General features: G+C 43.1%; 2 protein-coding genes across 9 annotated transcripts in view; one reads left to right on the forward strand and one right to left on the reverse strand.

The window, feature by feature from the left end:
* Flacc1 (flagellum associated containing coiled-coil domains 1) overlaps positions 1-20,713 on the forward strand; it is a 31,725-nt gene extending 11,012 nt beyond the window's left edge. For all 6 annotated transcript variants that reach the window (XM_040753550.1, XM_040753548.1, XM_040753553.1 and 3 more), the window contains 8 exons: positions 1,667-1,764; positions 2,641-2,693; positions 4,382-4,481; positions 5,993-6,096; positions 17,066-17,128; positions 18,930-19,019; positions 19,139-19,248; positions 20,310-20,713. In XM_040753550.1, coding sequence (XP_040609484.1) covers positions 1,667-1,764; positions 2,641-2,693; positions 4,382-4,481; positions 5,993-6,096; positions 17,066-17,128; positions 18,930-19,019; positions 19,139-19,248; positions 20,310-20,406 — 715 coding nt within the window. In that variant the 3' untranslated portion in view covers positions 20,407-20,713. The remainder of the gene's footprint in view (positions 1-1,666; positions 1,765-2,640; positions 2,694-4,381; positions 4,482-5,992; positions 6,097-17,065; positions 17,129-18,929; positions 19,020-19,138; positions 19,249-20,309) is intronic.
* A 3,645-nt stretch (positions 20,714-24,358) lies between these two features.
* The window catches only part of Casp8 (caspase 8), a 31,611-nt gene continuing 28,853 nt past the window's right edge, over positions 24,359-27,116 (reverse strand). For 2 of the 3 annotated variants that reach the window (XM_005070606.4, XM_021227444.2), the window contains exons 8-9: positions 26,392-26,890; positions 24,359-24,924 (exon numbers count right to left, since the gene is read on the reverse strand). In XM_005070606.4, the coding sequence (XP_005070663.1) occupies positions 24,789-24,924; positions 26,392-26,890 (635 nt within the window). In that variant the 3' untranslated portion in view covers positions 24,359-24,788. The remainder of the gene's footprint in view (positions 24,925-26,391; positions 26,891-27,116) is intronic. The other variant, XM_013113645.3, reaches the window with a different exon arrangement.

Genomic DNA, 27,116 nt, shown 5'->3' on the forward strand with positions numbered 1-27,116 from the left:
AGGCTAGCCCATGAGAGGTGATGATCAAAGGGTACAAAATTTGGGACAGTGTTTCCAAGGCCTAATGACCTGGATTGAATCTCGAAGACCCACATGGTAGAGGGAGAAGACAGAGCCCTGAAGTTATCTCCTACCCTCCATGTATGCACGTACAGTGCACACACGCTCACACACACGCTCATACACACGCACCATATACACTAAATAAATAAATGTAATAAAAGTTTCCTAAGGTGTATAAAAATTCCAGACAGGAGAAGTGTTTCTCAAAGAGTTTTGTGGGCCTTAGAATAGCAATAACATTCTGCTCTTCATTGTTTAACTGCACAAGAGTAAAATTTAAGGCTGGAGAGATGGCTCCGTGGTTAAGAGCACACATTGATTTTGCAGAGGACCTGAGTTTGGTTCCCAGCATTGGTGTGGTGGCTCACAGCTGTCACTCCAGTTCGAGGGGATCCAACACCTGGCTTCTACAGGCCCTACTCTCACACATGCAAACCCACACACAGACACAAGCACACACAAACAAAATTAAGAATCACCAAACTTTTTTTAAAAAGAAAAAAGTGAATTTCAAATATCCTCACCAAAAAAATAAAAGTTGGTTGAGTTGATGGCTGTGTCAACTAGAGTGATTTAATTATTTAATTATTACACATTGTATTCACAAATTAGAGCAGCATGTTTTACGCCACAAGTATCTGGAATATAAATCATCATTTATAGCAAAACAGAAATCCTTGTAGAGATAGCACCCCTATGCATTTTACATGTGCATTGATTATTTTTCATTGTTTTTAACAGTCTAAAGTTTAGAGAAAAATTACTGGAAAGGTACAGAGTGCCCACACTCCACCCCATGCCTCATTCTCAGTGTCCCTGAAAGATGTTACATTTGTCACAACTGACGAACCTGCACTGACACTTGATTGTCACCTGCTTGGGGGATCGCTCCTGGTGCAGAACATTCTTTGTGTTCGGGGTGAGAGGTAATGTGTGTGGACGGGTATCAGCTGTGAGAGTATTGTCCATAGTGGTTTTGCTATCTTGATATGCTCCGCCTGCTGACCCCTCCCCAGGTAATACCTAGAAACCACTGATTGTTTTATTGTCTCCACAGTTTTTCCTTGTTTAATGTTGGAATAATATAGCATGTGGCCTTGGCAGATAGCCTGTTTCCTTAGTGATATATGTCTGTCGCTTCCATCTGATTTATGGCGTGGAGGCTCTCCCTTTGATATTCAAACACTATCAGCATATGAATCCTGGCATGGGTCTGGACCTGGGGTGTTCTACACTTACCCTGAGGGCTTCTATAAGTGAGTGTAAGCAGCGACGGCTAACTGCTGAGGGGAGGCCTAAGCCCTGGCCCAAGCTCTATTCAAAGCAGTGACTGTAGGAAGTGTATCACTGTGGACAGAAGCCAGGAGAATGCTCCAGAAAGTGAGGGCCCCACCTCAGGGAGGATTTGTGTGTGTGTGTGTGTGTGTGTGTGTGTGTGTGTGTGTGTGTGTGTGTGTGTGTGTTTGGTCACAGTGTTCCTGTGGATCATAGAAGACCATTTTTCTGAAATCAGTACTTTCCTCCCACCATGGCTTCCGTGGAAAGCACCTTTAGCTGCTGAGCCAGCTTGCTGACTCTGAACTTTTCTCCGATTGTCCCACAGGGATCTCAAAAAGGCTCACAAAGAGGAGCTTGAGAAGTTAGAGAGCAGCTATAAAGACATGCTGAAGGTGGAGAAGGCTGCTGCCCAGGAGAAACTAGGTAAAGCCTAGGAAAGGCGGACAGTCCGGTCCCATGGCCACGGAGTGGCACAGCCGCACAGCTAAGAGTCCCTTTATGAGGCTCAGGGGGACGAGACTGACTAACAGTGACACTGGAAAGGGGGGCTATGTCCTTGCTTTTTTCTGAAAAATCCGCTTTTATCTGTGATGTGAGAATGTGAAATATTTTAAGTGCATTTTAAAGTTCTAAAATTACAGTATCATTATGATTTCTCTAGGTTTTCTCACATGTAAAATGTCAGTGTTTTATTACATCCTAGTTGACATGTTGTGATTGCAAGACTCTGTAGCACATAGGGCTGTGCTGAGCGGATCTCACTGCTTACACCGTCCTTGGGAAGAGCAGTGTGTGCATCCTTCAGATACTGGGTTTATTGAGTAATGCCCACATAAAGAAGGAGGAACTCTACCCTCTAGAGTCTATAGTCCTTTATTTTAAGTTAGTGTCTTATTTATACTTTGCTTGTTTTCCAATTTCCTAAAGAGAATATGTGGTTTTCAGAACCATCGTAAAGGGAGAAATGTTACTAAAAGGAGAAGCAGGTGCATGCTGGGAGGTGTTGTTCCTCCTTCCCACAGACAAGGATTTATTCCCGAGGGCTCTTACTAGAATGGCTGAGCAGAGCATGTCAGTTTCGATATCTCTGAGAAGCATATGTGTCAAGGAGCACCGGGCTCCCCTCCAGATGCTCTGCATCAGTTGGCTTAGGCAGGGATTTTACGAAGTTTCCAGAGTGACTGGGGAGTCACAGGACGATTTCCTCACCTGGGGAGGATGTGGTGCCGAGTAGTTCACATGAGATTTGGAAAGTGTGTGTGTCAGAAATAGTGATGCCCTTGTGTTCTTTCCATCCAGAGGAGATGAGCAAAGAATACAAGTATCTGAAGAATATGTTTCACATGTATCAGGTGAGATTCAGAGCTGTCTGGTGGATTCTGGGAGGATGAGAAGCAAGGCTCATTTCTGTCTGACAACTCGGGGATGCATGTACCTGTGTAGAGATTCTAACATCTTTCCGCCACAGTGTCACTACTGTACCCAGCAGGAAGCATGAGCCAGAGGCCTCCATGCTTGACAGACCAGCCGTGCAAATCTGAAGAGGCCTACTGAAAAAGCTGTGGTCATCAAAGTAATAGCGGTTGACTGTTTTTCAAAGAGGAAGTGGGGAGGGGAGAAGGGCCAGAGAGATAGCTTAGCAGTTAAGAGCACTGACTGCTCTTCCAGAGGACCCGGGTTCAGTTCCCAGTTCCTACACGGTATCTCAAAACCATCTGTAACTGCAGTTCCAGGGGATCCAATGCCCTCCCTCTTGTGTCTTCCTCAGGTACCGGGCACTCACAGTGCATAGACATAGGTGCAGGCAAAACACTTATCTGCATACAACAAGTAAATGTCTCCCTATGGAAATAACCAACAACAGCAACACCAAAAAGAAAGAACTGTCACTCACCAGAGGTGACCCCTGCAAATACTGCACTTTGCTTTAACTTTCACTGAGGCTATGGTATAGCGAATCTATGTACATTTTTATATCTTCTTTTCACAGGGAACATTAGTGCCTTTCCCTCCTTTTTCATGACCGACATCCTAATGAACGTGCCTTCGGGATCTCACTGTCCCCTTCCTGTTGATCATGTGCTGTTTCGATCACTTGCCGTAACGGCAAATAGCACTTTGAACACAGTTGATCCTAGCAGTGGAGTGCTAGTCATGCTAGTCATGCTAGTCAAAGGAATGAACAGACTTAAGGCCTTTCACGGATTTGGCCACATTGCCATCCAAAAAGTCTGTCACATTCTACATTCCTTGAACTCAGTGCTAGAGTTATTTCAGAACATAGCCTGTTCAAAAAGCCTGAACCAGATGGCTTTTTGTCCACTTGACACAAGCTGGACTCATCTGTGAGGAGGGAGCCTCATTTGAGAAACTGCCTCCATCGCCTGTGGACAAGCCTGTGGGGCATTTTCTTGGTTAATAACTCTTGTGGAAGAGCCCAGCCCACTGTGGGTGGGGCCACCTCTGGACAGGTGGACCTGGGGTGTGTGGAGAAGCATGCTGGGCAAGCCATGTGAGCCAGCCAGTAAGCAGCATCCTCCACGGTCTTTGCATCAGTCCCTGCCTTGAGATCCTGCCCTGACTTCACTCAGTGATAGCGTGTAACGTGAGAGCCAAATAAACCCTCTCCTGCCCAAGTTGCTTTTGATCAGACTGTTATCACAGCAATGGAAAACAAAATAGGACAATTCCCAGACTTGATAAAGTCCCAGAGTTGGAGCTCTCTTACAGAGAGATGCAGAATCAGATGTGATCTCTGATACAGAGAGCCTTACCTGTCTTCAAAGGAAGTCGAGATCCAGCTTGGCAAATGCTGTTCGTAGATAGCCCCTTGACCCTTGGCTTATCCCAGCTCTCCCCTGAGCTTAGCTGGAATTGTTTTTAAGTATCACCCACATAGGGTCCCCTTGGTTCCTTGGGGACGCCCAGTTGAAGGAGAACAAGGCCCCATTGCTATGCTGAGTACCCAAGGGTGCAGTCATAGCATCTGCAGCCCCCCCCATGTTATAGCTCTTTTCAAAGTGCCTCTGTGTCCCCACAGGATAGCATTTATGACGAAATGGAAGATAAGTGGTCAAAGCGGAAGGCAGAATGGGAGAAGGATGAGAAGCTGGAGCGAGAAAAGATCCTGCTACAACAAAGTGAGTAACACAGACGCTACGGCCTTTTCCAGCCACGACGAGAGTATCAAACACAAAAACAAAACCTGCTGTCAGTCTTGACCTTGACTTGAGGGAAGGGGCCTTGGATTTACCCAGGGCAAACAGCCAGATGATGAACTTTCTGAATGCACAGTGCCTTGTGTTGCTAAGAAACAAAGAAGGACACTGATGGCAAGGCTTGTTTTGTTGTTGTTGTTGTTTAGTTGGCTTTTTTTTTCAGTTTCAGACACATGAATTAAGGGATCCAAAACTTGCATGTTCAACCATCATGGGCTGGAACAAATAGGAACTGAGACCTATAAAGAATGTAGAATCTAAAATTCAAGGACGAATCCTAGAATTAGAATTTAAATTGTTCAGTTGAGGGGGAGAACGGGGAGGAAGCTCCAGACAACACAAGTCTATTATACTGACAGCCTCCGTGACCCTCACATGCCCCACAATAGAAGCCATGATTGGTAAGTATTTTCAATATTTCTAACACTTGGCTAGAACTTAGATCAAAATGCCGCACAGATGCAGGTCTCACTGAGCTTCCTAGGAAAGGAAAGAGGAAAGTGTAGAAATTGTTCCTGGGTCAAGAGGAATAATTGAGACAGGTGTGAGCCTTCTACACACCTATTCCACAGTCTATGTCAACTCCATTCATTGTACCTTTATTGGTTAAAATCCAATTAATCTCTTAAATGCAAAGGTTTCTGGGAAAGTCAGCTCCCCTAATAAGGACTGTCCAGGCTTAGCAACAACATGATGCTGGAATTGAGATTGGAACGAGATATGGAGCTACATCTGTTTAGGGCTTTTCCTGGGATTCTGCATCACCAGAAAAGCCCCACACTACAAAAAAAAAACAAAAAAACAAAAAAAAAAAACAACTAAGTCAAGGTGCAAACCCATTTAGCTTTACATCAAGTAGCCCATTGGAGTTACCTGGCCAGCCAAGAGACACCCATCGTCCCTGCAGCTGGATACTGAGGGAATTCGTGTTTGCTCTTCCCTTCCTCCAGTTTGGTACCGGGGCTCTGCTGCCAGAACTTCCAGCCCTGGGTACGATGAACCTACCTCTGCCCCAGGGTTGGGTGTGGACTTTCATTATGAACAATCTGGCTAACCAAGAACTTTAAAGAAGAAAATACCCCAGAATAAGCACACTCATTGCTCCAGCAGGGGAGACAGAGCAACGAGCAGCAGCAAGAAACTAAACTGCACACTAAAGAACACTGCCGATGAATCCCATGTGGCCACTATCCCTGCACACAGGAGGGTGCTCACCCTGCCCCAAGCATCTCCCCAGCTGAGCATCTCCCCAGCTGAGCATCTCCCCAGCTGAGCATCTCCCCAGCTGAGGGTCAGAGCATGCAGCCCTGGCTGAAAGGTCCTTAGGTTGAGTCAAGTCTGGAACTGCTACTGATTTCAGCTATTCTGGCTTTCTCTCTGGCCCAGCTTTCCCCATGTTTATACTCAAACCTGCTTTGCTCTCTCCTCCACAGAACATAGGATAACAAAAAAGTTTGAGTTAGAGTCAGAAGAAGAAAAGAAGAAAATGAATGAATCCTTCAGTGCTGTCTTTGAGAACTTCAATCGAGAGAAAGAGGTACAGGATGCTCACTGGTTGGGAGTGTGGTCCAGGTGGTGTAGCTGATTCTGCTGGGCCTACATGCTTAGGTGCCCTCCTCCCCAAATAACCTGCTCCTCCTTGTTCAACTTTCCTGGAAATATACGCAAAAATAATACTGTTCTAGTTTGCTTTTGGTTACTGTGATAAACCATGACCAAAAACAATATGAAGGAAAAGGATTTATTTCATCTTTCAGGTTGAAGTCCATCATCAACTTCTCATGCAGGAAATCAAGGCAGGAATTTGAAGCAGAAACCACCGAGGAGCACTGCTTACTGGCTTGCTCTTTCTTATATAGCCCAGACCCACCTGCCTAGGGATGTTACCACCCACAGTAGACTGGGCTGTTCTATATCAATTGGCTTCTACACCAATTGGCAGTCAAGGAAATGCCCCATAGGCATGCCCATCAGCCAATCTGATGAGACAGTCCCCAAACTGAAATCCTCTCAAGTTACTCTGGGCTTTATCAAGTTCACAGCTAAAGTAAAGTAGGAGAATGATAATCTTGGGGTCCTTTGTAGCCAGGTACTCTTTTTCTTTTTCTTTTTTATTTAAGTTAGAAACAATCTTGTTTCACATGTCAATACCAGCTCCCTCTCCCTCCCCTCTTCCCCTGACCCCCACCAAGCACCGCTCCCCCACCAAGCACCCCAGTCTCCCACCCAGTCACCACTCCCCAGGGAGGGTGAGGCCTTCCATGGTGGATCTTCAGAGTCTTTCATTTCATCCAGGGCAGGGCCTAGGCCTTCCCCCAAGAGTCCATGCTGAGAGAGCATTCCTCATTGTGGGATGGGCAATCAAAGTCTATTTGTACACCAAGGATAAATACTACCCTAGGCCTCACAGATTACCTAGGCCTTCTAACTGACACCCACATTCAGGGGGTCTGAGCCAGCCCCTTGCTTTCCACACAGCCATCAATCTAGGGACCAAGAGGTCCTCCTTGTTCAGGTCAACTGTTTCTGTGGGTTAAATCAACCCAGTCTTAACTCCTTTGCTCATCATTTCTCCCTTTCTGTCACTGGATTCCAGGAGTTCAGTTCAGTGTTTAGCTGTGGATGTCTGCCTCTGCTTCTGTCAATCTCTGGATGAAGGTTCTGTTTCCCAGACTCTCTGCCAGTGGGATTGTATGCTGGCACTCCCCTGATTCATATCTAAAATCCATATATGAGTGAGTACATGCCATGTTTCTCTTTTTGTGACTGGGTTACCTCACTCAGGATGGTTTCTTCTAGTGCCATCCATTTCCCTGCAAATTTCAAGATTCCATTGTTTTTTTTCCCCAGCGGAATAGTACTCCATTGTATAAATGTACTACAATTTTTCTATCCACTCTTCAGGTGAGGGGCATCTAGGTTGCTTCCAGGTTCTGGCTATTACAAATAATGCTGCTATGAACATAGTGGAACAGATGTCCTTGTTGTATGAATGTGCGGCTTTTGAGTATATGCCTAAGAGTGGAATTGTTGGGTCTTGTGGTAGATTGATTGCCATTTTTCTGAGGAATCTCCATGCTGATTTCCAAAGTGGCTGTACAAATCAGCACTCTCACCAGCAGTGAAGGAGTGTTCCCCTATTTCCACATCCTCTCCAGCATAAACTGTCATTGGAGTTTTTGACGTTCTGACAGGAGTAAGATGGTATCTCAGAGTTGTTTTGATTTGCATATTCTGGATGGCTAGGGATGGTGAGCACTTTCTCAAGTGTCTCTCAGCCATTTTAGAATCCTCTATTAAGAATTCTCTATTTAGTTCTCTACCCCCACTTTTTGATTGGATCCTTTGGTGTTTTGGACACTTGCTTCTTGAGTTCTTTGTAAATTTTGGAGATCAGCCCTCTGTCAGATGTGGGGTGAGTGAATATCTTTTTCCCAATCTGTGGGTTGCCTTTTTGTCTTGTTGACTGTGTCCTTTGCCTTACAGAAGCTTCTCAGTTTCAGGAAGTCCCATTTATGAATTGTCGATCTCAGTGTCTGTGCTACTGGAGTTATGTTCAGGAAGCAGTTTCCTGTACCAATTTGTTCAAGGATACCTCCCACTTCTAACAGGTTCAGTGTGGCTGGATTTATGTTGAGGTCTTTGATCCATTTGGACTTAAATTTTGGGCATGTCGATAGACATGGATCTATCCTCATTCTTCTACATGCCAGCACCATTTGTTGAAGATGCTTTCTTTTTTCCATTGCATAGTTTTAGCTTCTTTGTCAAAGATCAGGTGTTCATATGTGTATGGGTTATTGTCAGGGTGTTCAATTAGATTCCATTTGTCTATCTAGATTTGTGCCAATATCAAGCTGTTTTCAGGACTATAGCTCTGTAATAGAGCTTGTAGTCAGGGATGGTGATGCCTCCAGATGTTGCCTTGTTGAACAGGGTTGTTTTGGCTATCCTGGGTCTTTTGTTTTTCCATATAGAGTTGAGAATTGTTCTTTAAAGGTCTGTGAAGAATTGTGTTGGTATTTTAACGGGGATTGCATTAATTCTGTATATTGCTTTCGGTAAGATTGCCATTTTTACTATGTTGATCCTACCTATCCAAGAGCATAGAATATCTTTCCATTTTCTGGTATCTTCTTTAATTTCTTTCTTTAATGACTCAAAGTTCTTGCGATATAGGTCTTTCACTTGTTTGGTTAGTGTTACCCCAAGGTATTTTATGTTGTTTGTGGCTATTGTAAAGGGTGATGTTTCTCTGATTTCTTTCTCAGCCCTTTTATCATCTGTATATAGTAGGGCTACTGATTTTCTTGAGTTGATCTTGTATCCTGCCACTTTGCTTAAGGTGTTTATCAGCTGTAAGAGTTCCCTGGTAGAGTTTTTTGGATCACTTATGTAAACTATCATATCATCTGCAAATAGTGAAAGTTTGACCTCTTCCTTTCCAATTTGTATCCCTATGATCTCCTTTTGTTGTCTTATTGCTCTAACTAGAACTTTGCGTACAATATTGAAGAGGTGTGGGGAGAGGGGACAGCCTTGTCTTGTTCCTGGTTTTAGAAGAAATGCCTTGAGTTTCTGTCCATTTAATTTGATACTGGCTGTTGGTTTGCTGTATATAGCTTCTATTATGTTAAGGTAAGTTCCTGTTATCCTGGATCTCTCTAATACCTTTATCATGGAGGGACGTTGGATTTTGTCAAAGGTTTTGTCAGCATCTAGAGAGATGATCTTGTGATTTTTGTTTCTCAGCTTGTTTATATGATGGATTACACTGATGGATTTTCAAATGTTGAACCATTCCTGCATCCTTGGAATGAAGCCTACTTGATCATGGTGGATGATTTTTCTGATGGATCCAATTTGCCAGTATTTTATTGAGTATTTTTGTGTCAATGTCCATGAGGGATATTGGCCTGAAGTTCTCTTTCTTAGTTGTTTCTTTGTGTGGCTTGGGTATCAAGGTTATTGAAGCCTCATAAAAAGAGTTTGGCAAAGACCCTTCTGCTTCTATTTCGTGGAATACTTTGAGGAGAATTGGTATAAGCTGTTCTTTGAATTTCTGGTAAAATTTCTGCACTGAGGCCATCTGGCCCTGAGCTTTTTTTGTTGGGAGGGTTTTGATGACTACTTATATTTCCTTAGGAGTTATAGGTCTATTTAAATTGCTTATCTGTTCTTGATTTAATTTTGGCAAGTGATATCTAGCCAGAAAATTGTCCATTTCCTTTAAATTTTCAGATTTTGCGGAGTACAGGTTTTTAAAGTATGACCTGATGATTCTCTGGATTTCCTCAGTGTCCATTGTTATATTACCCCTTTTTATTTCTGATTTTTGTTAATTTGCATGTTCACACTCTGCCGTTTCATAAGTTTGGATAAAGTTTTGTCTATCTTGTTGATTTTCTCAAAGAACCAACTCTTTGTTACACTGATTCTTTGTATTGTTTTCCTAGTTTCTACTTTATTGATTTCAGCTCTCAATTTGATTATTTCCTGGCATCCACTCCTCCTGGGTGAGTTTGCTTCTTTATGTTCTAGAGCTTTCAGTTGCACTCTAGTGTGACTATTCTCCAGTTTCTTCATGTGGGCACTTAGTGCTATGAACTTCCCTCATAGCACTGCTTTCAAAGTTTCCCATAAGTTTGGCTATGTTGTGTCTTCATTCTCATTGAATTCTAGGAAGTCTTTAATTTCTTTTTTAATTTTTTCTTTGACCCAGGAATGGTGTAATTGTGCATTATTCAGTTTCCATGATTTTTTTAGGGTTTCTGCAATTTGTGTTATTGTTAAATTCTAATTTTAATGCATGGTGGTCTGATAAGATGCATGGAGTTGTTCCAATTTTTTTGTACCTGTTGATGTTTGAAATGTTGCCAAGTTATGTGGTCGATTTTTGAGAAGGTTCCATGTAGCGCTGAGAAGAAGGTAAATTCTTTTTTATTTGGATGGAATGTTCTATAGATGTCTATTAACCCCAGTTGGGTCATAACTTCTATTAGTCCCTTTGCTTCTTTGTTAGTTTCTGTCTGATTGTCCTGTCAAGTGTGAAAGTGGAGTGTTGAAGTCTCCCACTATAAGTGTGTGGGGCTTTATATGTGATCTGAGTTTTAGTAATGCTTCTTTTATGAACATGGATGCCTTTGTATTTGGTGTATAGATGTTCAGAATTGAAACTTCATCTTGGTGTATTTCTCCTGTGATGAGTATGAAGTGCCCTCCTTCATCTCTTTTGACAGATTCTAGTTTAAAATCTAATTTGTTAGATATTAGGATGGCTACCCCCTCTTGTATCTTGGGTCCATTTGATTGGAAAATCTTTTCCCATCCCTTAATTCTGAGGTAATGTCTGTCTTTGAGGCTGAGGTGTGTTTCTTGTATCCAGCGGAAGGATGGGTTCTGTCTGCAAATCCATTCTGTTAGCCTGTGTCGTTTTATTGGCAAGTTAAGATCATTAATACTGAGGGATATTAATGGCCATTGATTGCTCATTCTTGTTTGTTATGGAATGGTTGATGTTGATGGAATTATATGTGGATTTCCACCTCTTTTTTTTTCTTTTGGCTGTTGGTAAGGTGGGATTATCTATTGCCTATGTTTTTCTGGTTGTAGTTAACTTCCTTGGGTTGGGGTTTTCCTTCCAGAACTTTCTGTAGGGCTGGGGTAGTGGATATGTATTGTTTAAATCTGGTTTTGTCATGGAATATCTTGTTTTCTCCATCTATAGTGATTGAGAGATTTGCTGAGTATAGCAGTCTAGGCTGGCATCCACGGTTTCTTAGTGTTGGTAGAATATCTATCCAGGACCTTCTGGCTTTCAGAGTTTCCATGGAGAAGTCAGGTGTGATTCTGATAGGTTTGCCTTGGTATGTTACTTGTCCTTTCTCCTTTGCTGCTCTTAATATTCTTTTTTATTCTGTGTGTTCGGGGTTTTTACTATTATGTGACGATGGGACTTACTTTTGTGGTCCACTCTATTTGATGTTCCGTAGGCTTCTTGTACTTTTATTGGCATGTCTTTCTTTAGGTTGGGAAAGTTTTCTTCTATGATTTTGTTGAATATATTTTCTGCCCCTTTGAGGTGGTTTTCTTCACCTTCTATACCTATGATTCTTAGGTTTTGTCTTTTCATGGTGTCCCATATTCCCTGGATATTTTGTGTTAGGGATTTGTTGGATTTAAGATTTTCTTCGGTCCATGAGTCTATTTCCACTAGTTTATCTTCAACACCTGGGATTCTCTCTTCCATCTCTTGTATTCTGTTGGCTATGCTTGCATCTGTAGTACTTGACTGTTTGCCCAGCTTTCCTATTTCCAGCATTCCTTCAGGCTGTCTTTTTTTATTGTCTCTATTTTAGCGTTCAACTCTTGAACTATTTGAATTGTTTCTTGCAATTTTTGCTTTGTCTTTTCCTCCCATTCTTGCATTTGTTGGATTTTTTGATTTGTTTTTTCTTCTATTTCTTGCATTTTTTGCATTTTTGGTTCTTTTTTTTCTTCCATTTCTTGCATTTTTTGGCTTGTTTTTTCTTCCATTTCTTTAAGGGATTTTCTCATATCCTCTTTGGGGGCCTCTATCATTTTCATGAAGTTGTTTTTAAGGTCTTTCTCATCTGCAATGGGCTGTTCAGGTCTTGAGGGTGTAGAATCTCTAGTCTCTTGCGGTGTCATATTGGTTTTTCTGTTGCTGGGTGTTTTTTTATATTGTCTCAGTCCCATCATTTCTTCCTGTGGGTACAGAAGGAGTCTCTTCCTCTCCTGGTGAGTACGTGATCACGGTTCCTTTCCAGTGGGTGGGAGCTGGTCCAGTACCTCTGGAGTGGATGGAGGCCGGCCTAGTATCAGGGCCTTGGCAGTCTCTGGGTAGGCTAGACCCTCGCCTGTCCCATGAGTGGAGAATGAGTCTTGGACACTGGTAGCCTCTGGGCGGGCTGGGGAGCTGCAGTGTGCAGTACCCTGACCTCGGCTACTTGTGAGCAGATCACCTGAAGGTGGGCTGCAAACAGGCCCAAGCCTTTCTAAAGCCCTGTGAGTGGAGAAAGGGACAATGGTGCTGGCAGTCTCTGGGGGGGGCTGAATCCTGTCAGGATAGGATCCGCCTTTCGCAGTCCCCATGTCTCCAGTTGTTCTAGCCAGTACTCTTAACATGGGTTTTGGGGAATGAAAGTTATAAATATCAGGAAATAACAGTATACCACACATGTAAAACCTCTAAAGTTCCATGGTTTGCCAACGTTGCATCTCTGAATTCCTGTACCACCCCAGCCCTTTCTATAGATGAAGGAAAATATATTGGCATCAACTAGTCAAGCCAATTTGGTCGTGGACCACACCTAGTAAATGAAAATAGCTACCCAAGAGTTAAAGTAAGAGAAGATTCATACACCTGCTAACCAATAAGAAAGTTCTAGACAAGATTTTCCAACTAAGCAAAGATGTGTTAATATCAGCTCCAAACACTTAACATGGCAGATGTCTGAGTTTTGGGGTGCACTAAAGGGTTGCTGGCATCACATGTAGTTGCCTTAGAGAGGCAGAGTTTTGCAACTATAGTCACCATCAGGCAACCAGTGCCGAGGACCATTCTGGGATCACTTCTACATCTACAAGCTATAAGCTTCCTTAGGTTCCTCCATCCTTGTCATGTAAAATGGCGAGTTTTACAATATTTGGGATATTTTGACTATTTCACTCATGTGTGCATTTCTAACCATCATCCCAGTTCCTCTTCCATTAAGCCCACCTCCATCACACCTGTCCCCGGATAACCATTCTTTCAGTTTCTACCTCCATGGACTAGATTTATCATTAGTTTTGTTTTGTTAAAAAAAACCCAACTGTTGGCTTTGTTGTGATAGCATAATTTATTATAAAATAAACGCAAACACAGTTGCTAGTCATCCTTGCAACACTCTAAAATCAACCTTTAAAAGTTTATTTAAAAAAAAACCAAACATAGAAAATACCCTCAGTGACCCTCTAAGGAACAATGTGAATATCAAGACAAAAGCTGGGCCTTGTTAATCATCACACAACTGAGCAAGTTTTTATAATTCTGACTTTTAGGTCAAAATAGCTCCAGATAAAGGAGCACTATTTTCCCCACACAGTGTCTCTGAACTCTGCCCAGTTTCAAGGCAAAGGTCACTGTATCCTTATGAGCCACCAGAGTGACGATGACTTGGGTAGTCCTCTTCCTGACAGACCCTTGGTTTCTTTGGAAGGAGCCTGTGATGGGCTTCTGTGGAGCAGAGTGTGACAGTGTGATGGTTAAATAAACTCCATTTTATGCTAGGTGTCCATCTTGGTACTCACTATCCATTTGTGTTTCCTGACTCTATCCCCTTGAAGATGAGTTCCCAGTAACCTTGACCCAGTTACCCCCACCCAGAAATGTATAGCTGTGACCATCTGCTTGTTATGATATGACTGACTGCTTTCTGGAACCTTCTAGTGCAGACAGTCAAGGACTGTTTTGAGGTTACCTTGGCTGCCTCATCTTGGCAGAGCAGAATAACTACTGGCTTTCTTGTGCAGATACCCATGGTCTTCTGGTGGTTTTCACCTTTAAAAGTCCTTCTCTCACTTCCCTTTGCACGGCAGGCTCCTCTGGTTCAGAGGTTGGTGTCCTGCTAGCAATATCAACATATTGGCGAGTTAGGACCCAGATTGAGTCCTTTTACTGCAGTCTCAAACTCTGTAATAACAGACTGGCTCAGGACCTGGGTTCCACTGTGGAGACCTATGAGCCTTCAACTGATTTTCTGTAGCTAACTGCAGCTCAGTTTAGTTTAAGGTATGGCATTCTCCAGCCATCTCTTAACTCCCCCACTTTCCCTTTCCTCCTCCGTTTGATTTGTAATTGTTCATTTTCTCCTCCTTTCTTCTCCCTTCCCTCACCTGTGTTTTTGTTGTTGTTGTTGTTGTTTTGGTTTGATTTTTGGTTTTTTGAGACAGGGTTTCTCTGTATTGTTTTGGAGGCTGTCCTGGAACTCGCTCTGTAGACCAGGCTGGCCTCAAACTCAGAGATCCGCCTGCCTCTGCCTCCCATGTGCTGGGATTAAAGGTGTGCGCCACCACTGCCCTGCTCCCTCAGCTGTTTTTCTCACACTTAATATTATCCCTTTGCCTTTCTGTGCAGACTCTTTCTCTGGTTTCTTTGCTGAGTTTTCTCTCTACTAGTAAAATTCATTTTTAATATTTATTACTATCAAGTCAGGCATGTAGGGACACCGAGGCAAGAGGATCTCTCTGAGTTCGAAGCCAGCCTGGTCTACAGAGTGAGTTCCAGGACAGCCAAGACTATGGAGAGGGACCTTGTCTCCATAAAGCCCAAATATATATTAACATCTAGTAACAGTTGTTTCTTCCTTTCCCTTCCTGCTCTTTATTTCTCCTGTTCTGTTTCCTTATGATTCTCTTTAGTAATTATTTTTTTTCATGTCTCTCCACTTCCTTCCCTTTCACGGTTGGTGAGATTCCACCCCAAGCTTTCTCTTAGGACAGCCCTGTAGTTTTTCTCAGCAGGTGTCGCTTCCTGTGGGGTCAGGGTGTGGAAAGCCCTAGCTTCAGTCCTGACCATCCTCTGACTGTACATTTCCTGGAATCCATCACTGCATCCCCTGCAGACTCCCCATCTCCACCACTGAATCAGCCTCATCTCTGCCCCCAGCTTCCTCATCCTTCTTGCCACTACCTTCGCCCGATAGAAAACTCTGATGGCCATGGGGAAATCACTGCAGCATGACGGGATTGCTGCACCCCAGAGGTGGGCTAGTGAGGGCACAGATGTCACTCCCACCTCCAGCCTCAGGCCCTGCCCTCAAAGGAGGCATCATGAGAGCAGTAGAAGACCTAGGGGCACCAGGACAGTCCTGGGCCCACATCTGCTCAGGAACCAGTTGAGGGGGGGAGAAACAGTGAACACACCCCATTGCATACCTGGCCCAGCAAACTCAAACTAGCCAAGAAGCAGCACTGCTAGATTTCTGGGTTTTAAAACTTAATGTAGACAAAACTGTGCGGCTATGCCCTTCTATGTATAGTTTTCCCCTCAAAATAACATGCATGGAATTGATTCATTTGTATTTCATATTCATAAATTCCTTCTGAAAGGTGTTTTAAGACAGATCTCTCTGTGTTGCCCAGGCTGGACGCCAACTGATGTGTAACCCAGGCTGATCCTTAGTTCCTGATCTTCCTACCTTGGCCTCCCTGCACTAGGATTGCAAGCATGAGACCATAGCCAGCTGTTCCTCCTCACGGATCAGGAGTATTCCTTCGTAGAAATGTCATACAGTGTGCTTATTGGTTTCCTGATTTGGAATATTTCAGTTATTTCCATTTATTAACTTTTGAACAAAGCATCTATAGACATCACCTCTTACTTATCTTGAAGTACTACTAGAGCTCCAGGGTACACATAGGAAATGGGTTTCCACAGCAGAGGTTTGTTTACTCTTAGGTCTTAAATACATGAATTCTGACTGCACCAAATCCTCCGCAGCTAGTGCATTCCATCTTTAGTTATGGTTGTTCTAGTGGCTGTGAAGTGGCATTTCACTATCTTTGTATTTTCTCTGATGACTAAACACATCGGCCAGTTTTTCAGATGGGAGGGTGTAGCACTGACATATTACTATCTTCTTTGATGAATCTGTTCAACTCTTCTATCATTTAAAAGATATGGATACAAATATTATGTTTACATGTTGCAAAGAATAACTTCCAGCCTGTGGGTTTGCTTTTTCATTTTGCAAATGTTATCTTTCAATGGGCAGAAATTTCTAATTTTGATGAAAGACAAGTTGTCAAACTTTTTTTTATAGTTAAAAGGTTTTTCTGTCTTCCCTGTAACACTGTTGCCTAACATAAGGCCATGAATATATTCTCTTTTGAGAAGTTTTATAATTTTAGCATTTCTGATTCTATGACCCACGTTGAATAATTTTTGTGTGTTGAATGATGCAGAGGCATAGGCCATTTTTCTATATGGATATACAATTATTCCATCATCATTTCTGAAAAGAGAAATTTTCCTTCCTTGTTGAGTTGTCTTGATGTCCTTGGAGTGAAGGATAAGATTCTCTTTCCCACTTTATTAACCACCTAACCATTTATCTACACTCAAGCCAACAACGCGTTGTCCTGGTGCAATTTAGAGTCACTTAGTACAGATAGTCTGACTTTGCTTTTTTGTTTGTCCTCTTGTTGTTTGATTTTACTTATTAATTAGCTTTGGTATTATTTTCCAAGATGACTTTTATTTTTCTTCATCAATTTGCATTTCTGTGTAAATTTTAGAGCTTGGCATATAATGTGTGTGTCATTACATATATATATATGAGATGATGAAGTTAAGTAAGATATTCATTATATTACTTCAAAATGCCACATCTCCATTGATAAAGCCTAAATTCAGTGAGTGTTATATTCCCAAATACTTAATTCTCTAAAAGAATATCCAGAACCTCAGTGGTGACCTTTCCAAATAAAATTGTTTTCAGGAGCTCATCAAACAACATGATGAAGATGTCTTGCAAATTCAGGAGCTGAAAAAATCCAAGGAGGTAAGCATTGCCATGAAATTAGTGTCTTGCAAATGATACCCTCTTGGGAAAATGAAATACAAATTTACCCAAACCAGTAAAATTAGTGGAGCACCTAAATCTAAGTGTTAGACTCAATAAGTCAGAATAAATCTTGGACTGTATGTAAAACACATGCAGCCTTTCTCAGAGCCAGCTGTGAATAAATACATCAGCAATCTACTGGGTGGTCATCAACATTGAATAACTTTTGTGTCTAGCAAAGCTGAAAACACAGGACTTTGAGTTACAGGACATCATGTTTTTACCTCTGAGCCTGAATCTTCCAAATGTCTTCTGCAGAACTTTGTCCCTAAGCCCTCTTTTGGGTGTACCCTGCACATGACAGTTTCTGCAGGGTTCCCTTCTGCTGAGACACACAAGGCCATTTGTGAAGGCAGATGGAAAAAAATCTGTCATATAAAAGTAACTTGTGTTTCCCTTTTCTCTGAAAATCTAATTTGTATCCAGAATGGATATGCCTGAGAAAAAGATGAGTCACTGCACAGATGTCATGAAGAAATCTTATCTTCAAGTCCAGGCAGGGCCAGCAATGTAAGGGCCAAACAAATTATAGCATCCTACAAGTACAGGAGGCAGACTCAAGACCTAGGGAGTTCTTATGTGTTCTGAGACCAGCTCTTGTGAGCTTCTCTATTAAATCTACTATAGGTGTAATATCTGAGTCTGTTTCTATTCTGATTTATTTTGTTTGCAAACCTGCCGAGTTTTTAGTAGGTGCTGGTCATTGAGTAGCTTACTGTCTTAGGGTTTCTATTGCTGTGAAGAGACACCATGATCTTACAAAGGAAAACATTTAATTGGGGGCTTAGAGTTCGGAAGTTTAGTCCATTATCATCATGGTGGGACATGGTGGCATGCAGGCAGACATGGAGCTGAAGAAGAAGCTGAGAGTCCTACATCATGCATGAAACAGGAAGTGGTCTGTCTCATTGGGTGTGGCATGAGCATATATGAGACCTCAAAGCCTACCTCCACAGTGACACACTTCCTCCATCAAGGCCACACCTCCTAATAATGCCACTTTCCCTTTGGAGGCCATTTTCTTTCAAACCACCACTTACCTTGTTGGGTACTGAATATGTTTGTATTTCTTCAAAATTTAAACTTTAAATGCTCACAAACCTTTGTGATAAAAGAGAACACAAAGTTGGGCAGATGTGGATCTAGTTAGGGGAGAAGTGGGAAATTAATGTGATCAGATGCATTACATGCGTGTATGAAATTCTCAAAAGTTAATAAAACTATTATATTTAAAAATAAATCTTTAGCCAGGTAGTGGTGGTGCATGCCTTTAATCCCAGTACTCAAGAGGCAGAGGCAGGTGGATCTCTGAGTTCGAGGCCAATGTGGTCTACAGTTCCACAACAGCCAAGGTTACAGAAAAACCTTGTCTCAACAAGCCAAAATAGGTGGATGGATGGATGGATGGATGGATGGATGGATGGATGGATGGATGGATGGACGGACAGATGAAAATAAAAGGACCGTGAATGAATGCATGGCTGGTGACCCTGTGACTAGTTGCTGGCGCCCTGAAGAGGGCCGCTTTGGCAGCAGTGAGGCTCCAGTGCCAGGTACAGGGGAGAAAGGGGACAGAAATGGCAGCATGGTGACTGGTAGGCTGTACGTGTTACAAGAGGAAGCAGCTGAAGTTGGCACACTTTGTTCTATTCCAAGTGTCCCAGAGAGGAAACCGTCCTCTCCTGTCTCAGCGGCATGGCATCAGCATGGCGTGCTGAGGCAGTTTTCTCTCGTGCAGATCCTGGAGGCTGAGCTGCGGGCACAGACTATCGTTCTGGAGACACTTAACACGAACCTCTACCACTGCCAGCTGGAGCTCCAGAGAGAGGTGAGTTCAAACAGAGAGAAGACTGGACTGCACAGGAAGCCAGAGCACCACACTGCTCTGCCCAAGAGCCTTGGCCCCCGGGCTCTGGGGGAAGACAGCTGCTCAAATTTATCTTTTAGAAAACTATATTGGGAAATCTGGAGAAGCTGTTCCAGACGAAGCTTGCTGAGACTGAAGAAAAGTATAAGTATACCATACAGACCCTGACAGAAGAAAACACCTGCCTCAGGTACGGGTGCCGCTGCTCAGGAGGCCATGGCTGAGTCACCTCCCAGAGCCGGAGGTTGTCCAAGTGAGGACTCAGTCAAGACACACCAGGTCTCCTGCCTGGAGATGTCACAATCCTGATCATTTGGGAGGAGGCATGGAACTGTGCCTGGACACACACTTACCATGGAGGTAGACTGCTAGTCTGAGGTGGGCAGTGTGTCTGTCTGTCTGTGATGTATCTAGAATTCTCTCCCTTGAGTCTGCTTTTGTGTAAAACATGAGTACTTTGCCTATGGATTTCTGAGCTGCTTTGTCCTGTGACAAAGGCTTGTTTGAAGAGTTTGAACTCTCAGATTTGGCACTTCTGGTTCCTGTTGAGACCAGCTGCCGATTAGAGCCACTATTCTCTGAAGGGGCTTCTTTATTTAATTACATTTTTTATTTAGAGTGTGTTGTGTCTCTGGATACACACTCATACACACACACAATTTTATTTTCAATTTTATTTAAAATGCATTGGTGTGAGGCTGTCAGATCCCCTGGAACTGGAGTTACAGACAGTTGTGGGATACCATGGGGTACTGGGAATTGAACCTGGGCCCTCTGGAAAAGCAACCAGTGTTTTTAAAGACTGGGCCATCTCCCCAGCCTCTGACGGGGCCTCTTAAATCACTAACATAGAAGATAAGATAGTTCCCATTGCATTTCCACTAGGAGTATGATCACCCATGCTCCACATTTCATCAGATTTAAAGCAACTGCTGTGATGACAGAGACTGCTTCCTGCTTTCTTCCCGCTTCCGGCAGGAAGAAAACCACATTTGTCCGACCCACCGGCAAACACCCTGCATCCCATCTACCCTTTGAGGCTATAGTGATGCACTCTCTTTTTGTTTGTTGGTTTGCTTGTTTGTTTTTCAAGACAAGGTTTCTCTGTATTGCTTTGGAGGCTGTCCTGGCACTGGATCTTGTAGACCAGACTGGTCTCGAATTCACAGAGATCAGACTGCCTCTGCCCCCTGAGTGCTGGGATTAAAAGCATGTTCCACCAACGCCTGGTTGCACTGTCCTTTTTTATAGGCAACAGATCGCGACCAAGAGTGAGGAAATGTCTGAAGAAAGATCTGAGAAGTCAGCCTTCACCATTCCTTATGTGCATGAGCCCGACTCTGCCTAACACAACAGCAACAAGAAGCAAGCACCGTAGATAACACTGTGCTCCCTGGCTGGACCCGCAGCAACGCTGCCCGCAGAGCCGCGAGGCTTTCTGGAGAGATGCAGATGAGTTGTTCTGCCTTTATTTTTGTCTTTTTTACAATTTGCTTTCTCCAGAATTCTTACCTCAATTACATGGTGACTCTCTATGAAAATGTAATTTTCTCTGTCCTGTTCTGTGGGCCATGTACTATATTTTTTTCTGCTTTTTATATATTTTGATCAGATACTGGTTTGAAGGGACTTCTTATTAAATGATGCATTTTTGAGGTGTGACTCTTGTCTCCCGAGGGAAAATAGCAAGCAAGACCATTCATTGATTTAATTCCAAAAACATTTCTTCTCTGATACACTATATGCCTTAGCCCGATGACTCTGGAAGAGTAGCTGATGACTACCTTGTCTCTGATCATCATGAGAATTCAAACACCCACAGGGCAGGCATCTACAAAGGGAGTGGGGGTGGACACGAGGGAACTCATCACACGGGTAGCATGCTACCGCTGCAGTGGGAGACTCAGAGCCACACCATATCTGATCATGCCATTTCTTAAACTCATGGATTTCCAGCCATTTGGGTGCGTTGGGTCGCTACAATTTAAAAAACAAATCCTGGTTTCGGTTTTGTTGTTAGGATTTTTTGTTTGTTTGGTTTTTTGGTTTTTCGAGACAGGGTTTCTCTGTGTAGCCCTGGCTGTCCTGGAACTTGCTCTGTAGACCAGGCTAGTTTCAAACTCAGAGATCTACCTCCCTCTGCCTCCCCAGTCCTGGGATTAAAGGCGTATACTGCCACTGCCTAGTCAAATTCTGGGTTTTTTGTGGAAGTGCTCCTTTTGAGTGTAGACAGTGGTGGAAGCCAATAACAGGAGCTGAATGTTTCCCTTGTGTGGACATGCCATTTGTCAAGCAAACAAAAAAACAAAAACACAGTAGAAGCAAACAAAAGCATCCCCTAGAAACAGGAAGGTCAATTTACAATGTATTCGATTTTTTAAAAACAGATTTTTCTTCTCACTGACAGTTTATTGAGGAGGTCACAGAAAAATAGATCATTCTATTGATACATATCCAGTAAAATATATACCAAAGAACAATTTGTAGGACAAACTCAGTTTCTTTTTTTAAAAAAGTATATGAAAATATAGGAAAAATCTATGTATTTATGGAATTTGAAATAGAAACAAAATTCAAACTACAGATCTTGCTAGATCATTATTGAAACTGTAAGACTGCAAGATTGGGGAATTTTGAATATTGATTGTTATTTAGTATCTAAAAAGTTCCTCATCTTTAGAGACAGTTGGGTCTCCAACATACACAGGTGTAAAAGTACTCCACTCTAATGGGCCTCCAGCCAGTCCCCCTGAGGCAGGCAGGTAGGGACACAGTCAGGACAGGCCACAGGCAGCTACTGAAGTGGCATGAGGACATATGCTGTCGCCATGCAACCACTACTTTCCTTACTTTTTGTATATTTGTGAGAATTTCATAATAAAATAGTTTTTAAAATTAGTTTTGTTTTAATATTATTATCCCATAAGACATTTTTAAAAGTCTTCTTTTATAAAACTTCCAGAAGACAGACAGTGGTGGTACTCACCTTTCATCCCAGCACTTGGGAGGCAGAGGCAGGCAGATCTCTGAGTTTGAGGTCAACATGGTCTACAGAGTGAGTTCCAAGACAGCCAGGACTGTTACCCAGTAAAACCCTGACTCAATAAATAAATAAAAATTAAAAAAGACTTCCAGAAAGAAAAATATAATTTTCTGATGGACCTCTAACTAGAAGTACAATAATTTAAAATCCATAAGTTACCTATAAACTACCAAAAATCATTTTATCCCTTTTTTGAAACAGGGTGGCCTCATTTTGTAGCTGAGGATAGCACTATATCCCTGACCCTCCTGCCTCTTCTCAAATGTTAGGTTGTGGTCCACCACGACTGGCCTCAGCTTTACTTAAACTTCGTTTACATCTATTTATCCATTCCTATGTTATGTGTAAGTGAGAGAGTACGCTTTGGAAATTCGAAGATAACTTACAGGAGTCAATTCTTTTCTTCTGCCACGTTAGTCCCAGAGATCAAACCATGTCGTCAGTCTTGGCAGCAAGCCCCCTTACCCAACGACCCATCTCACCAGCCCTCATTTGCACAGTTTTTAAAAACGAGAATGTTGCATATATTTACTGAAGATAGAACAACAATATTAAAATTAATAAGTTTAACTTTTTCTCATGTGTATGTATATGGGAGGTGCTTGCATGCATGTTCACACGCATAAGCACACGTGTAAGGGTACACATGCTTTTGTGTACACATGTGGTCTTCCTCAGTCACTCTCTACCTTCATCATTGAGGCAGGATCTCTTAGGTGAACCCAGAGCCCCAGACACTGTTAGTCTGGCTAAACAGCTTGCGCCAGGGATCCCTCTCCACCTTCCAGGTGTTGGAGCTGTAGGAGCGTCAGCCTGACCTCTAGGGATCTTACCCGAGGGCCTCATACTTGCTTGGCAATACTTTAACTGCTGAGCCGCCTCCTCACTCCAGCCAAGTAGGTCCAGCCTAACTGTACCAAGCAAACTGATCTATGTAGCTATTTTAAAGTTATTCCCTCCAAAAATCCAAGGGAGCATTTTCTTTTTATCATCACCCTCGTTTCCACAGCTCTCCATCTGAAGGGCTTTCAATTGGTCAGGATATTACCCTGGAGAGAGATTCTTTCAGAACTAGGGTCCTGAAATGAAAACTAACCTGGAAGAACTGCACAGGAAAAACATCTTAATTAATTCTTTGAGAATTTCATATAGAATTTCCCCCGCTTGTCCCAGATTCACTCTCTCCCACACAGCCAGCTTCAGGTTTTCCTTTTTGTAAACCCATGGAATCCAACTTGTTGGGAGTGGGCCCTCTTGGAGTGTGACTGGCCTAACGAACACACAAACAGCCGGCTCTCCTTCCCTTTCCTAGCAGCCATCGGATACTGACAGCCTTCTTGCCCGCCTCCTCACCTCCATGCTGCCACTTTGGCTTGAGCTTGCACGGGTTTGTGCATTCTGTCATGGTAGTTTTGAGTCCATATGCACAACTACCCTGTTTTGTCCAGAAAATTTGTACTGTGTATGGTTGTGCTTTTGCTATAAATAATATGAAAACGTACAACTTGAAAGTCATTACCCCCCTAAACCATACTTCACACTCCCGTATGTGTGTAACCCTCTTCCTGCTGGCCCACTTGCTGTCTTGGAAGTATATTCTAGCTTACAAACTGCCATTGTCTGTTGAGGTTTTTGTTCCAGGACACAAGAGCCTACACATCACGACCAACATTGACCTGGCTTTGATACCCACCAGCAACCACAGAAATAATGAATACAATCCCTGTTTCCAAGATATCAGCATGGGAACACATCCATTTCAGCTAGGAAGAAGCAGTAAAATGACCAGGGTGCCACCTGAGGGCTTAGCACATACCAAGCCTGTGCCAAGGGCTTTGCTGATCAAGGAATTTCATGGCTCCTACTTTACAGATGTGGAGCCTAATGTTTACAGAAATCAAATGTTCTGTCAAACAGACATGGAGCTAGTAAGTAGGAGCCAGTAGGGTTAGTGACAACCTTCCTGGCTTCAGAGTCCCACCTTACTTAGAACTGATGTTCCACTGAGCAAGCTTCTGCTTTGGACTTCAAATCTCAACTTTCCACCTGGGTCATGGTGATGTATGACTTTAACCCTGGCACACCGGAGGCAGACAGCTCTCTGTGAATTCGAGGTCAGCCTGGTCTACAAATCTGGTTGGTGGGGGTGGGGAAGTGGGGATGGTATCCAGCTTTTAATAGTCTTTTAATGGTGTAGTGATATGCAGTGCAGGGATTTGTATAGTCTTCATGGTCTTGGTAGAACTCATCCAAAGACAGAGATTTGCTTAGAATTTAAAAGAACTTAAAGGCATTCACAAAGAACTACAGGCAACTAAGGAATACTGAGAGTAGGAGAAACAGTCTTTCCTAGGGAAGAGCTCACCAATTCATTGTCCAATTCCAAATGGTCAGCCCTGAAAACAGACACATAAGTAACAGTATACAGACTGAGCCAGTTGTATTTTCGAAAAAGAATATATATATATACACACATATATATATTCATGTAACAACAATTAATGAAAAAAAAGGCCATGAATTTGAAAGAGCAAAGAGGATTATGTGAGAAGGTTTGAAGGGAGGAAAGGGAAGAGGTAAGTGATATAATATCTCAAAATAAGAGAAATCATAAAAAATAAATTAAAGCTCACTCCCCCAAACAAAAGTGCACAGACTGGCACAATGCCGACCGCGTAGGGCGCACGTCAGTTAGGCGGGAAGACGAGCTGCTTCCGCAGTGTGAAGATGGGCTGAGGCATCTGCTTCCCCATGTTCTTCCTGTCATCTTTACTGCTCACATCATGGTTCACGCCAGTCAGGATGTGCAGAACATCGTCGCCTCTGGAAAACAAAGCACCACACAGTGTTGATCCGGGGGGAACACAGCGCCCAAGGTCTTGCCGGCTGTGCCCAATCCTCTAGCTCTGTCTCAGGCCTGTGAAGTCACAAGTCACTGAATCAAGACCTACCTCAGCTGTCCTGGCTACCCAGTTTCCTCAAAGCACACCGAATTACCTTCTGTTTACTTGGGATCTCTGCTGGTTACAAGAAACCTCAGCATTTCCATCAGAACTGACCTCCTCCCCTCCTAATAAGAACATTCCTTGCTGTGTCCCATGTACTCTCACTCAGGCCCCACAAATGCCTCAACATCTCCCAATGACCTCCACCTAGATCAGCGTTGCTCCTATAGAATCGGGAGCAGATTTCTACCAAAATGTGGGTGAGTGAAAGTCAAAAGCTTCCTGCAGTCATCCCGCCACTCTGTCACCAACTGTCTGAGCAATCTTGTTGTGCAACCTCTTTATGTCTCTGTGTAGCTGACAAAGATCCTGACAGACTCACAGTCTGTGTTACAAAAGAAAGCCCCACATTGATGTTATGGTCTACTCTCCACATGCCATGGGGAATTCTCACTCTTCATACACTGGAAACAACAAGACACAGATCTAAAAGAATCCCATAGAAGGGTTCCTCATTGTTCAGCTGTCAGCTTGGTGTGCATGTGGGGAACCCAAAGTACATGGAGCCCTAATTTAACTGAAGATGGACCAAAGGACATAGGGCCCTCTCATTCCACATTTGTGGCTTAAAAGCAGATCAAATTAGTGGACACATAAGGGTCTCTACTCTTCACTACTTGCCACAGTTTGCTAAGAAGAGAAGGTTAGATAGCTGTTGGATTCTTTTCTGATTTTTAAAAATTTGTATTTACTTATTTGTGTGTGTGTGTGAGAAAGAGAGAGACAGAGAGAGAGACAGAGAGACAGAGAGAGGGCATACACGTGGAGATATAGGATAACTTGAAGGAGTTCTCTCCACCATGTAGGTCCTAGGATTGAACTCAAATCATCAGACTTGGCAGCAAGTGCCTTTACCCACCTTGCCATCTTGTCATCCCTAGAATAGGACTTCTGGCAAAGTTTAAATATGTTAAAGTAGATTGTTTCCATCTTAGAAGACTCCCCAAAGCAATTGGGTTGCCTCTGTCATATTGCTGCCCAAAGACAGAGAGCAGGACTGTGTGATATTAGAATCCTCTACAGCCCGGAGGTGCCCTGGCTGCTGAATAAAGGAAACTCCTCAGTAAATATATCAGTCTCTCATCCATGCACTGAAGAGAGTAATATGGGCCATCTATCTCACTTTGCAACTGACCTGGAAAACACAGCTATGCGAGTCCCATTCAGAGATGAGACACTCCCCATGGGTATTTCTCTGCTACCACAAATGCCTTCTAACGGGCTCTGACTATGACAGTGAGTAAGGCAGTGTAACACTGAGAAGGACCCAGAAGGCAAAACTCACTTTGGACATCTTTCCCTCAAGTTCTGGCAAAGTGACTGGATGTACCAGGTTCCTTGCGTGGGATCTCGGTAGGAAACACAGTTTTTCACAGTAGCCATCCCCAGCAGAAAGTCAGCCTCATCCGGTATATAGTTTTTTGGAGATGAGTCCACATCTAAGAAGCTGTCCTTCTCATCTGCGTCAGTCTCAACAGGTACAGCTTTCTGGTAGTTATCCCCTTGACAAGCCTGAATAAAAAAGACTTTGGGTTTTCCAGCCAGGGAAGGGCACTTTAAACCAGTGAAATAGGATGTCAGTTCATAGATGGGGGCTTCCTTCCCATCGGTGCCATAGATGATGCCCTTGTCTCCGTGGGAGAGAATGCAGCAGATGAAGCAGTCTTTGTTCTTGTGGTCCATGCTTTGGTAGGATCTTAGAACCTCATGGATTTCATTGGCTGTGCAGTCTCTGTAAGGAATGACCTCAAAATGAAGCTCTTTAAAGGTCTCAGTCAATGCTTCTGAAAGGGAAAGGGGAAACCATATATTACAATAATTCCCAGAACACAACTCAAGATGGAGAAAATGCTGGCAGGCAGGGCAGGAGGTAAGGCCTGGGCAAGGCCCTCAGTCCTCCTAACTGAGCCCTATCAGTGTCTTCTGTTTACTACAAAAAGCAAGTCTGTTGAGCTCTTGCATGACGATTCTCTCTGTTTGTCTACAGAGAGTGTTCTTTCCTAAAGCCCC

Source organism: Mesocricetus auratus, unplaced genomic scaffold, assembly GCF_017639785.1.
Source record: "Mesocricetus auratus isolate SY011 unplaced genomic scaffold, BCM_Maur_2.0 Super-Scaffold_100010, whole genome shotgun sequence".
In the NCBI taxonomy this organism is placed as follows: domain Eukaryota; kingdom Metazoa; phylum Chordata; class Mammalia; order Rodentia; family Cricetidae; genus Mesocricetus; species Mesocricetus auratus.